This window comes from Vicugna pacos, chromosome X (genome assembly GCF_048564905.1).
Source record: "Vicugna pacos chromosome X, VicPac4, whole genome shotgun sequence".
Lineage (NCBI taxonomy): Eukaryota > Metazoa > Chordata > Mammalia > Artiodactyla > Camelidae > Vicugna > Vicugna pacos.
The window spans coordinates 27,731,802-27,746,130 of NC_133023.1; the positions used below are offsets into that span (position 1 = coordinate 27,731,802).

The 14,329-nt window shown below is 35.9% G+C and overlaps 1 protein-coding gene across 1 annotated transcript in view; it reads left to right on the forward strand.

Moving 5' to 3' along the window:
- CFAP47 (cilia and flagella associated protein 47) overlaps positions 1–14,329 on the forward strand; it is a 421,952-nt gene that overhangs the window by 157,274 nt on the left and 250,349 nt on the right. The window contains exons 31-32 of the mRNA XM_072956043.1: positions 6,236–6,317; positions 7,224–7,352. Of these exons, the coding sequence (XP_072812144.1) occupies positions 6,236–6,317; positions 7,224–7,352 (211 nt within the window). The remainder of the gene's footprint in view (positions 1–6,235; positions 6,318–7,223; positions 7,353–14,329) is intronic.

The following is a 14,329-nucleotide window of genomic DNA, read 5'->3' on the forward strand; positions in this document are numbered from 1 at the left end:
TTTTAAAAATCTGTTATTCTATTAGAAATAAATGTTTTGTTGTCATAAGTGTGTCTTTATTTGATAAAATGGGAACTTTAAAGTTTTTCTGGGTTTTTTTAACATTTTTTTATTGATTTATAATCATTTTACAATGTTGTGTCAAATTCCAGTGTAGAGTGCAATTTTTCAGTTATACATGAACATATATATATTCATTGTCACATTTTTTTCTCTGTGAGCTACCATAAGATCTTGTGTATATTTCCCTGTGCTATACAGTATAATCTTGTTTATCTGTTCTACAATTTTGAAATCCTGTCTATCCCTTCCCACCCTCCGCCCCCTTGTCAACCACAAGTTTGTATTCTATGTCTATGAGTCCGTTTCTGTTTTGTATTTACGCTTTGTTTGTTTGTTTTTGTTTTGTTTTCTTTTTTAGATTCCACATATGAGTGATCTCATATGGTATTTTTCTTTCTCTTTCTGGCTTGCTTCGCTTAGAATGACATTCTCCAGGAGCATCCATGTTGCTGCAAATGGCATTATGTTGTTGGTTTTTATGGCTGAGTAGTATTCCATTGTATAAATATACCACCTCTTCTTTATCCAGTCATCTGTTGATGGACATTTAGGCTGTTTCCATGTCTTGGCTATTGTAAATAGTGCTGCTATGAACATTGGGGTGCAGGTGTCATCCTGAAGTAGGGCTCCTTCTGGATATATGCCCAGGAGTGGGATTCCTGGGTCATAGGGTAAGTCTATTCCTAGTCTTTTGAGGAATCTCCATACTGTTTTCCACAGTGGCCGCACCAACCTGCATTTCCACCAGCAGTGAAGGGGGTTCCCTTTCCTCCACAGCCTCTCCAGCATTTGTCATTTGTGGATTTCTGAATGATGGCCATTCTCACTGGTGTGAGGTGATACCTCATTGCAGTTTTGATTTGCATTTCTCTGATAATTAGTGATATTGAGCATTTTTTCATGTGCCTATTGACCATTTGTATGTCTTCCTTGGAAAATTGCTTCTTTAGGTCTTCTGTCCATTTTTGGGTTGGGTTGTTTATTTTTTTCTTACTAAGTCATATGAGCTGCTTATATATTCTGGAGATCAAGCCTTTGTTGGTTTCATTTGCAAAAATTTTTTCCCATTCCATAGGTTGTCTTTTAAAACTGTTTTACTTACGGTTTCCTTTGCTGTGCAGAAGCTTATAAGTTTCATTAGATCCCATTTGTTTATTCTTGCTTTTGTTTCTATTGCTTGAGTAGACTGTTCTAGAAGAACATTTTTGAGATGTATGTGAGATAATGTTTTGCCTATATTTTCCTCTAGGAGGTTTATTGTATCTTGTCTTATGTTTAAATCTTTGATCCATTTTGAGTTTATTTTTGTGTATGGTGTAAGGGAGTGTTCTAGCTTCATTGCTTTACATGCTGCTGTCAGTTTTCCCAACAGCATTTGCTGAAGAGACAGTCTTTATTCCATTGTATATTCTTTCCTCCTTTGTTGAAGATGCGTTGACCAAAAGTTTGTGGGTTCATTTCTGGGCTCTCTATTCTGTTCCATTGGTCTATATGTCTGTTTTGGTACCAATACCATGCTGTCTTGATGACTGTAGCTCTATAGTATTGTCTGAAGTCTGGGAGAGTGATTCCTCCAGCCTCTTTCTTTCTCTTCAGTAATGCTTTGTCAATTCTAGGTCTTTGATGGTTCCATGTAAATTTTATTATGATTTGTTCTAGTTCTGTGAAATATGTCCTGGGTAATTTGATAGGGATTGCATTAAAACTGTAGATTGCCTTGGGCAGTGTGACCATTTTAACAATATTGATTCTTCCAATCCAAGAGCATGGGATACCTTTCCACTTTTTAAAGTCTTCTTTAATTTCCTTCATCAATGGTTTATAGTTTTCTGTCTATAATTCTTTCACCTCCTTGGTTAGATTTATTCCTAGGTGTTTTATTACTTTGGGTGCTGTTTTAAAGGGGATTGTTTCTTTACTTTCTTTTTCTGTTGATTCATCATCAGTGTAAAGAAACACACTGATTTTTGTACGTTAATCTTGTAACCTGCTACCTTGCTGAATTCTTTGATCAGCTCTAGTAGCTTTTGTGTGGACCTTTTAGGGTTTTCTATATATAGTAACATGTCGTCAGCATATAGTGACACTTTTACCTCTTCTTTTCCAATTTGGATCCCTTTTATTTCTCTCTCTTGCCTGATTGCTGTGGCTAGGACTTCCAAGACTGTGTTGAATAGGAGTGGTGATAGTGGGCATCCTTGTCTTGTCCCAGATTTTAGTGCAAACCATTTGAGTTTTTCACCGTTGAGTACTATGCTGGCTGTAGGCTTGTCATGTATAGCATTTATTAGAGAACTTTAAATTTTTATGAGTTTAAATTGAAAGCATGTGACTTAATTTTACCACATCCTATACTTGGTCCTTGATGATTGATTCAATAAATTAAATGCTGTAATTCTATAAGGTAAAAATTATAATGCCATTCTTAACTTTAGAAAGTTAGTTATCCTCTTGAAATCTAATGGAATATTAACTGTGAACAAAAGAAGGAGGTTTGGATACATAAATAAATTCTTACCATTTGTGCATTATAAAAATCAAACACTTTTCTGATAGCATCATTAAACTCTGTGGTACTTATGAGCATTGTGTTATTCTTGTAACATTATTGTTGGCACAGCTCCCAGTACTGTTAGCATTAATGTGGTGGTTTCTGTTTTGACATTTTAGGGTATGAGGATGCAGGTATGGAAGAATGATTTTGGTATTAAAGCCAAGCTATTCAAATTTATTGTTCTTTTATCAGCAAATACATGCCTATCAGGATATGTTGGCTGTGATAAAATTCCTCAACATTTAGAAAGTGACAGTATGGTTAATAAATTGGGTCATTAATCCAGGACATGTGCATATGTTTTATCATGGAAATAAATGTACTAAAGTTCAATATAACCATAAATGTTATTAGCTTCCCCATTTACATTTGATGTCAGTGAGTGAGGACTTTGCATAAGTAAAATTATATCTGTTTTATGGAATAAATGAGAAACTATAATTTTGCAGATTAAGTTTAGAATTTAATAACTCATTTAATTGTGTTTTCTTCTGCTCAGTGTAAACTTGGGAGAAGATTCAAATAGAACACCTAGCATGTAAAATGTAATCAAATCAATTACCAGAATCAACTCTGTAAAATTTACTGACCAGACATAAAATCTATTGATAAAACATAACTGAAAATAGTGTCTTATAGATTGATAAAGTTAGGCCTTGAGGTATAGACAACATGAAAAGAATGAAGCAAGTCTCATGTAAAGGGAGGAAAAATAATTATCCCTTTACCCTTCTAGGTTCTTGGCTGAAACCCAACCCACTTATAATAAAAGATTAACAGGAAAAAACAATCCAGTTTTAATTCCATATGTAAGTACCATTGTCCCACAAAGTTATGAGACTCAAAATGTAGCCATAAGATTGAGGTTTATATGCCATCCTGACCTAAGGTGGATAGATGTCAAGGGCTTCAAAGGGCTAGGAGGTGGAATTTACTGGAAGGTAAGAGGAGGCAATGTTTGGTAAAGAAAGGTTGCCCTACCATGCAGATAAGTCTCTTAGGTGAAAAAGTTCTCTCTGATAATAGTTCTCTACGTGGTACAGGCCCCTTTTCTCATGGAAGTTTCCTTTAGAAATGTAGATTTCCCTTACAAAAGGGCTACTTCTGTTTTCAGAGCTTTTCTTGTGTCTACCTTTTCTCAAAATAATTGGTAACCCCAAGAGGCATATTTAAGGGTGGTATATTCTGCTACCCATCACTTCATAGCAACATCTGTAAAGTACTTCTAAAGAGTAAAATTCCCCTGAGTAAATTTTGATCGCATTGGCTTTATCCGGCAATTCATGAATCGGGCAGAGTTCAGTCTAGCAGATAGAAAGGCACTCTGAAGTGCTATACAAGGCAAGAGATTTTCATGGGCAGAAGAGGGCAGGAATAGGAAATTGAACTGAGGCAGTGAGGGGGAGCAGAATATGCCACTCCAAAATGTGCTGCTTTGGCATGGGGATTGTTTTGAGCTGAAGTCAGCTGAGATCCAGCAGACTCAGGAAAAGCTTTTACCTCTCCCATAACTGCCTAAAAGAATTTAGACGAGAAGTGTGTACCAGGAATAGAGCTATTACCAGAGAGAACTTTACATCAGAAAGATTTATCTGCATGGCATGGCAAATGTTCATTTACCAAACATTTACTCTTCTTATCCTGTGAATTGTCTCCTTACCTTTTGAAGTTCCAGACTTCTACACCCTTCTTCTTAGCTCAGGATGGCATATAAGCCTCAACTACCTGACTGCCTTTGAGTCTTTATGTCTTTGTAGGGCTCCTGTAGGTACATAATTAAATTAATTTTTCTCCTGTTACTCTCTGTTATGTCACTATGATGATTAGACCAGCCAAGGAACCTAGAAGAGAAGAAAGGAAACATTTTCTGCCCCTACAGCAAAAGAGGGGGATTGGTTATACTAAGGTTACTTTCTTTCAGGGGATGGCAGGGGCCTATCAGGCAAATTACCTAAGTAATGATGATCTGGAGACTCCTGATTAACCGGTTTAAGATTCCATTTCTGGGAGAGCCAAAACTGTAATTAAGTCTCGATTTGGCAGCATGGGTCTTAGCATAATCAGCTCCATTTTGGGCCTGTTGTCTTTCATAACGCAAAAATGCGTTCTTCATCTTCAGTATGCTACTGAGAGCCTGCTCTCTGCCGAACACTGTGGAAAACTCAAATGAATACCATGTGGGATCCCTCCTCAAGAAACTCTCAGTTAAATGGTCTTCTGATAGTTTTTCTTAGGCTCTCACTTGCATTTGATAGAAGTGACTTTCCTCCTAAGATCCTGTTCTTGGCTTTGTATGCAAGGAAGTATGCCAATTTCTTCCTTTGTCCCTTAGATGTCTGTCTTTGTTTTACCTCTAGGATTTCAAGTTAATGGGGCATCATCTCATTGAATTCTTACATAGACTTTAGTCTGGTTATTCCTGCTAAGGAATGGTGTTTCATTAAAATTAGATTTTATTTAAACCTATAGTAATTCCAGGATAATGAAGATTCAGAGGAATAATGTTGATGCAGATAGGAAATGGGTCAAAATCAAAGAGAAAGAATAATGTTTGACTTGCAAACAAAGGAACTTTATGTGTGTAGTAGGATCTATTCCACTAGCTTTGACTGGCCCAGAGCCACAGTGAGCTTAACAACCCCAGAATCATAGCCTCTGCTTACATTCCCACAAGGGTGCCCGTCCTCTTTTCATTCATCTTTGTTATCTTCGAGGTTTAAGCTTTCAGAATCATCTTTCTGCTCCTGCCCCCACTCCCACTTCTCAATAGTTACAGGACTGCACACTGCTGAGGATGTTTACAGAGTTGAATTCTAGATGTGGCATTCTATGTTACATGCTTATGGCGAGTGGCGTTCTTTGCTCACTAAATGAGTTAAACTGAAACACCCAAATCCCTACTAAGAAACACTCCAGCGAAAATTATATTAGATGTCCATAAAGTGGTTCTGGGAGTGATGGACATATGCATGAGAAGACTTTGGACAAAAATATTTTAAGAAATAGGACACTGCAAAAAATAAAATCTAAAATGATAAATTACATATATGCTTTTAAATGTATAAAATAACATAAACAGATATTTGCTGCTTCAGATACTACAAGTTTATATAATCAAAGAGGCCAGAATTTTTGAGTATTCTCTGGAAAATTAGGTGATAGATTATGTTACATTGGGGTTTTCTATATTCAGGTATATGTGGTGATAGGCATTCAATGAACATTGGGTGACTAATGAGCTATCTATTTGATGTTTTATTATATTCAAACTTCTTCCAGGTATTTTTCAATTTTATAATGTTGTAACAGCAATAAAATGGTTAGTGTCTTGACAATAGGGGCCAAGTCATGTAACTCTATGTCCCATTCAGGGTAGATATGCATCATCATAGGTAGTTAGTAAGTTCTTTCTCATTATTCTCCAAAGGAAATATAATGTATACATTTAATTATTAAGGGAAGTTTTTAAATTAATTATATAAATTTAAATTTGAAAATGCAAATTCAATTCATAAACTATATGACATTTAAATATTTTCATTAAAGTTCAAATGCAAGTGATCTATGGATTATGAGTATTTTGCTATAAAAATTTGGATTTTTCTTTTTTGATTTTAGTGCTCAAGGAGCATGTGTTTCTCATATACTACCAGAATTTCTGCTTGAACTGGAAGATTATAAGAAGTGGATTGAAATTACAGTAAGAGAATATAATTTCTAGGAACAGTCTGCACAGTTATTACTGAATTTACTGGTTTGCAACCTTTGTTGGAAGATTTTATTTTAGAATCCTTGATTTTTTAGTTTATGAAATATCCTAAGGATTATACCTCTAGACAGCGCGCGCGTGTGTGTGTGTGTGTATTTGGCTAAAAATCTCTGTGGCATTCCTATATAGAAACGATTGCATGACTTTATTAAATACATAGATAATTGCTTCTTTTAAGAGATACAGAAATGAAGAATGGCGTGTGCATATATACATTTTTTTTGTTAAAATAGATTTTTAGAATGTGTATCTTCCAAAGAAAATAACGATTTAATATCCCCACATTTGCCACTTCCTTTTGTCAGTTTCAGAGGAGAATAGGGAGAAATTAAACAAGATATTCATATGCTTTTTAGTAGTATACAGTTCATTTTATGGAAAGCTATTGAGAAGGGGGATTATCTTGAGAAGGCTGCAGACTTTGAGGCAACTCTCCTTTAGTTGTGGTGCTATTGCTACAGTCACCCCGTGACATTAGCAGGAGAGCCAGGGATCTATTCTTTGGCACTCTGCTGAGTTCCTGGAGCTTAATCCGAAGGGTGTGGCTCTTTTGGGGGTTCAGAATTTAGAATAATTTTCCATCTTGTTCTGTCAGAGTGAGCTAGTAGGTGCATTGAATGAATAAATCTAGACCTCAAATAGGGGCTGTGTGTTCCAGAAAGTTACCTGTGTTGATAATTTGGTATTGGCATGTGGAGAATTAGAGATCTTGATGAATGGATAAAAAGGAAATGTTAAGATTTTATAAGAAGGAAAAAAAATCATATGCTAATTGAAACTTTGGACTTACATTTGCTTTGCATTTTAATTAATGTTGTATTATTTTATTTCTTAAAGTCTTCCACTAATACCTCGCCCAAGTTTTCCAGTATACCTAAGGAAAAGAATACTATTATTATAGATATGACTAAGTTTGAAGCCTGGAGTAAACGGTCATGGACAGATGTACTCCTTCAGATATACAAGGTAACTTTTCCACTCCTGTTCATTGCTGGAGTTTTTGATTGGTTTACATGAATAGTGTGTTAGTTAAGGTATAGGTAATGCTACTGTAAAAAATTAAAAAACACAGTGTCCTAAATAAGATAGAATTATTCTTTTATTTTCTCATGGAATTGTAGAAAAGAAAGTGGTTTAGAAATAGTGGGTGTCTCCTCCAGCCTCAGTACTGGGCTTTCATCTCTGGGTCAGTTTCTCAGAAGAAAAGGAGCAGATAAAAGAGTAGAGAACAAGTAAGTATCTTTTGAGGATGTCTTCTGAAAAATGCATCATTTCCATTTCACAGTCCATGAGACAGAATTCAGTCACTTGACCATACCTAGCTTCAGTGGTGGTTGAGACATGTAGCCTCTGCAACTGGTAGGTACAAGCATGTTCTGGTACCTAAAAGAAAGGATTATTGAATAGGTGTTGGTGAAAATTATAGTCTCTACCTCTAATGCATGGTAGACTCTTGCTATAAAGTTATTCTGGAGAGATATTAACTAGGAATCATACAACTGTAGATGAGACCATGTAGTGATGAGATTCTTCAATTTGCTTCATGTTAAGTTGCCTGTGTGGGTAAATTAACATAAATCATTGGTGCCTTCACACCCTGTATCTTAATTGCTTAAGCAAGAGCTGGTTTCAATCATGGAAATCATAACCTAGGTTTCCAAATAAGGCCCTGTAGTCCTTGCCCACTAAGACCAATGGAGGCTTTTGCTCTGTCCTCTTAGGTTGCAGCCACAGATAGGGTGAGCTGTAGGGCAGGGATTTAAAAGGAGAAAGAAGTCGGATGGAAGCAGCAATTAGCTGTTGAAAGGAAAGGACAAAATGAAAAACTAAGTAGTGAGTAGTATACGTAAGACTGTTGCCACACAATGCTATTTAAATGTGATCTTGTTTAATCTTCACAATTAGTAATCCCCAGTTTAGAAATGAGGATGCAGTGGTTTGCATGCATACACACTTTCTTCCAAGGTCACCTGATTTGGTGATATAAAATCATCTCATGTAGGTAAAGCTTATTTCTTCTTCATTATTCTCTGCTCAGGCCCAGGAGCCCAGGTTTCTAGGTCCCTATTGTCACCCTCTCCCAGTCTAAATCCATCAACGCATCCACCCACCTAAGCCTACCCTCTGGAGAGTTCCTTCTGATACCTGACTCCTAATTATTCCTCCTTTCCACCTTTTCTTCCCCCATCAATCTGTCCTGTCTTTCTTGCTGGGTATCAAGAGGAGAAATCTTGTGATTTCTTGAGTAATTCCTAGAAGAATATATGAGAGTATTTGTGACTCTTGACCAAACTTAGATTTGGGAAAAGATAATTTTCTTCTTTTCTTTCTTAACTGCATGCTGTGTCATATATAATTTTGTCTACTGATAAAGAGGAGCAACTCCAAAACAGAAGAGCTGCAAATGTCCTGGTTTATGGACAAGCTAGTCCTAATCTTGGTTTGGAGGCTTCATTCACTCACACATTCCTTTATTCCCGCATGCATGCTTTCATGTATATGTCTAGTTCATTTCACTCATCTTCCCCAACCTGTAGGTCTATGAATTTAGATACAAAGTGTCGCTTATAAATTCAGAGTTTAATAGCATGTCAGCTACATAGTAGGTGCTCAACAAATACTTGTTGAATGAATTTATTGATCAGCTGTTACAGTTCAGGTACTATTCTAGGCTCTGGGGGTATAAAAGTAAATTGATATAGTCTGTTGCCTCAAAGATTTTGTATCCTGGAGTATATAAGCAACTAAATATATATAATTACAAGGAAGCATGACAAATGCTATGACAGGGTAAGCCCAAAGAACTAAGGGTAAGTGCACATAGAGAGGAACCTAACTTTCCTGTGCCTTGGAGCAGATTTCTAGGAAGAAGGTGAATTTAAACTGAGCCCTGAGCAGTGAGAGGGATTTTGCCAGGCAAGGGAGGACATCCGTTAGAGAGAGAAAAAGAGAGTACAATTTGTGTGACAGAGGTGGTGGATGAGTTTTTCTGAGGAGTTGGGCAGTAACATTTTTCAAGACAGTGAATTCAATGTGGAAATGACTGAGGTTAGACAAAGCATTGTACATTCTGAGGAATAAACACAGTGTGGCTGGGGGTAAGAGGAGTAGACTATGAGCCCAGGTAGAAATTAGATCGTGGTTGACTTTATAAGCTAAACCAAGGAATCTGGACTTGATGGATTTTAGCACAAGGTCAGTACAGAAGTCTTAAAGGGTTTTAAACATAAGGTTGATATGATCAGCTTTGCATTGTAGAGAAATCACTCTGGTACGGTGTGGAAATTGTTGGGGGATATATTTAAGTGTCTGGTGTTAGGAATGCTCATGGTAGTAGGAAAGATGAGAAAGGGGCAGCTTTCATATATATTAGGAGTAGAACTCAGTAAGACTTGGTAAATGACTAGGTCTTGTGGGAGTGAAGGAGACAGAGAAGTTAAGGATCACAGTGGGTTTCCTGCTTGGGTGACTGAGTGGAATTTAATTCCAGTTACTGAAATATAGGAAAAGGAATAATAACAGAATTTTGTTGGGGAGCAGAGGGAGGGACAAGGCAAAAAGGCATGATAATTTAATTTTGATCCTCCTGTATCATGCTGCCTGTGTTGTAACAAGTGGGTTGATCCTTTAGGCAGGAAAGAGATCTGGACAGTAGCACATGATTGAGATTCTTCACTGACTCTATGATACATTCATAGGCATGGATGGTTGCCTAGTAGGTCATCTGTAGAGCTATGTTTCTCCATGTATTGTGTCTAAAGCATGGCTAACCCTAGTGACCGTGTTAAATCAGAAGTAGATTGATGCTTTCACTTAAAAAAAAAAAATAAGCAATGTTGAGATGAGTTTCACAAGTTATAAATAAAAGATCGTGATTTTCACACAAATCCTTTTAGATTCTAATTGTCTCTTTCCTCGAGGTCATGCCTCTACTTCAGGAAGGCCTTTGTCAGTTATTTTTTGCCAATAGTTTAGGTAACAGGATATAGCTTGTCTCAACCAATTTGATTTCATGTCATGTGGTTACTTTTGCTTGTTAAATTTGCATGTTTAATTGTTGCTATTGTCTTGCATTATATTCTCAATTCACAAAAATGTATTAGTGGCTAATACATTTTTGAAGCATTGGAGCATAAGGGAGGTGAAAACAATAACAGAAATACTCACACTCAGAATGAGCTGAAAGAAGTAAATGTGATATTTTCATGAAAGAATCTGGAAAAGAAAAAGGTGATCAGAAATAAATATCTGAATAGTAAGTTTAATTTAACTGTCTAGTCACTTGTTCCCAGTGTATTGTCTGTCAGAAAGTTTTTTTTTTAACATTGGCATAACTCTGTCAAATATTTTAACATTTTTTAAGAGAAGTGAGTGATCTTTTTGGTTAATTAAACACATTTTCCCTAAGCCAGTTCAAAATCTCCCTTTAATAAAACTGGAATATATGGTGCTAAATTTAGGCAAAACAGTGATTCTACTGAAGCTTTATTTAAAATTGCATGCCTCTATGGAAAGCAAACAAAAATAGTACAAGGGATTTTATCTCTGAGGAATATTTAAAAGGAGCTCCAATAAAATATGTTTGGACATAAAGCAAAAAAATTGGTGAAATTTTTCTATTAAATGGCTTTGCAGGATGTCCCATAATGTCAGTGGAATGCAGCATGGAAATAATTATTCTCATATGATATAACAAATGTTGAACATCTTTTTGGATATAACCATGTATAGGGAACATGTGAATAACACTTTGTACATCTGTGATAAATAAGCACTCCACCTGGGTATCCAAAGGAGATTGGTCCCAGGACCTCTGCAGATACCAAAATCTGAGGATGCTCAAGGCCCTTATATACAATGACATAGTATTTGCATATAACTTACACACATTCTCCCATATACTTTATTTTTAATTGAAGTATAGTTGATTTACAATATTACATTAGTTTCAGGTGTAGAGCAAAGTGATTCAGATATATATATATATATATATATATATATATATATGCATTTATATGTACATTTCAACTTCTTTTCCATTATAGGTTATTACAAGATATTGAATATAGTTCCCTTTGCTATACAGTAAATCCTTGTTGTTTATCTGTTTTATATATAATAGTGTGTATTTGTTAATCACAGGCTTCTAATTTATCCCTCTCCCCCCACCCCTGATTCCTTTGGTAACCATAAGTTTGTTTTCTATGTCTTTGAGTCTGCTTCTGTTTTGTAAATAAATTCATTTATATTATTTTTTTACAGTGCATGTATAAGTGATATCATGTAATGTTTGTCTTTCCCTGACTTATTTCACTTAGTATGATGCCCTGTTTATCCATGTTGCTGCAAATGGCAAGATTTCATTCTTTTTTATAGCTGAGTAATATTTTATTATGTTCCTTGTATAAATATACCACATCTTCTTTATCCAGGCATCTGTTGATGGACACTTAGGTTGCTTCTATGTCTTAGCTATTATAAATAGTGCTGCTATGAACATTGGGGTGCATGTATCTTTTTTAATTAGAGTTTCCTCTAGATATATGCCTAGGAGTGGGATTGCTGGATCATATAGTAGCTGTATTTTTAGTTTTTTAAGGAATTTCCACACTGGCTGTATGAACTTACATTCCCAACAAAAGTGTAGGAGGGTTCTGTTTTCTTCACACCCTCTCCAGCATTTTTTATTTGTAGGCTTTTTGATGATGGCCGTTCTGACTGATGTGAGGTGACACCTCACTGTAGTTTTGATTTGTATTTCTCTAGTAATTAGCAGTGTTGTGTGTCTTTTAATGTGCCTGTTGGCCATCTGTATGTCTTCTTTGGAGAAATGTCTATTTAAGTCTTCTACCAATATTTTGATTGGGTTTTTTTTTTTGATATTAAGTTTTATGAGCTGTTTGTATGTTTTGAAAATTAACCCCTTTTTGGTCACACAGCTTGCAAATATTTTCTCCCATTCCGTAGATTGTCCTTTTGTTTTGGTTGTGATTTCCTTTGCTGTGAAAAGCTTTAAGTTTAATTAAATCCCATTTGCTTATTTTTGCTTTTATTTCTTTTGGCTTGGGAGACTGACCCAAGAAAACATTGCTAAAATTTATGTCAGAATGTTTCGCCTATGTTCTCTTCTATGAGTTTTATTGTGTCATGTCTTATGTTTAAATATTTAAGCCATTTTGAGTTTATTTTTGTATATGGTGTGAGGGAGTGTTCTTACTTCATTGATTTACATGCTGCTGTCCACATTTCGCAACACCACTTGCTGAAGAGATTGTCTTTTCTCCATTGTATATTCTTGTCTCCTTTGTTGAAGATTAATTGACTGTAGGTATGTGTGTTTATTTGTGGGCTTTCTGTTCTATTCCATTGATCCCTATATCTGTTTTTGTGCCTTTACCATGCTGTTTTTATTATTGTAGCTTTGTAGTATTATCTGAAGTCTGAGAGGGTTATGCCTCCAGCTTTGTTCTTTTTCCCCAGGATTGCTTTGGCAATTCTGGGTCTTCTCTGGTTCCATGTAAATTTTAGGAAAGAAGAGAATCCTGCAAATAAACCTGAAATAGGCCAAAAGATAGAAGTAACACTTTATGGTATCATGAACAAGTAGGAAAGAGAGCCTTTGAGGGAGGACACAGTTAACAGTATAAGATGAAATTGAGAGGTTGCTTAAGTTAATGCTTAGACATTCCCTTGATTTTTGGACAACAAAGATGCTTGGAAGACTTTCTGGGCACATTGGTAGTGATGAGTTGGAGAAGGTCATTAGTTGGGCCTTGGTTTGATGAACAAATGAATGAAAGAAGGTGGAGACAGTGAGGGTCGAAAATTTCTTAAGAGTTGTAACTGATAGAGGGACCAGATAAAAGAATCCAGGGGAATCCAATTTGGGGAGAACTCTCTAAAAGCTGAGTATAAGTGAGCATGTTTTGATATTGCTGAAAAGGAATTGGTCAGAGGGAGAAGCGAAAATCCAAAAGCCAAAAAAGTAACTGATGCAGGATTTTAACAAAGAAGATGAAAAAGCCTGGTATCTAGTTCAAGAGAAGGGACAGCTCATCCATTGTGGCTGTAGAGAAGTAAGGAAAGTGAGTGCAAATGCAAGAACTTTTAGATACGTGGTAGGACACTTGAAGTGTTCAGTAAGATGTCATCCTTTTGCTCTTTGAAATAGAGATGAGGGATTTACTCAGAAAAACTAGCATATAGGCTGAGAGGGAATGGGTTCAATAAAGTGATTAAGGAGCCAGGAGCCACTGTGAATAATGGGAGTGAGAAGATAAGAACACAGGGATTTCTGGGCCTGCAGACTTCATCTTCCAATAAGGATCAGGTACATCTCAGGTTTCTTGGAACCCCTGGCAGTGACTCTGTGGATGATGTTGCTTTGGAGCTGAGATTAGACTGATGCTGTGTCATTTACCACCAGAAAGCTCCCCCTGTAGCCTCAGTATCTTCTTAGAGCTTTCTCTCTACCTCTAAGCGGAAACTTACACCTTCTCCCCAGAATCACTTCCTTTCTGGTCTTCTTGAATAGGATCTGTTGATGAACAAGCTTGAATGCTTTTTAAAAAGTTCTTTCTCTCTTCCTTTCTTTTTAAAAAATATTTATTATTTTCTTTTTTGTAATTCTTATCCTATGGAATTAAATTGTATTTGCTACAACAGATTTGTGATCCCAATGATATTTAGACTTAAGAATGACAAGAAGTTTTGTTATGATGATAAACATTTATGATCTATTTGAACAATGTTTATTATATCCTTCCACTTAATCTATTAATGGAAATGAAAGCTTCTAAAAGTTAAATCTTACCTGACTCTTGCTGATTCCTACTTAAAATAAGTGTACCTTTTTCAGATAAATTTTTGAATTAAGATTTACTACATGTACATAATTTGGAACACTCTGTGATCTCATAACAGATTAGTAAAATTAAAATTCG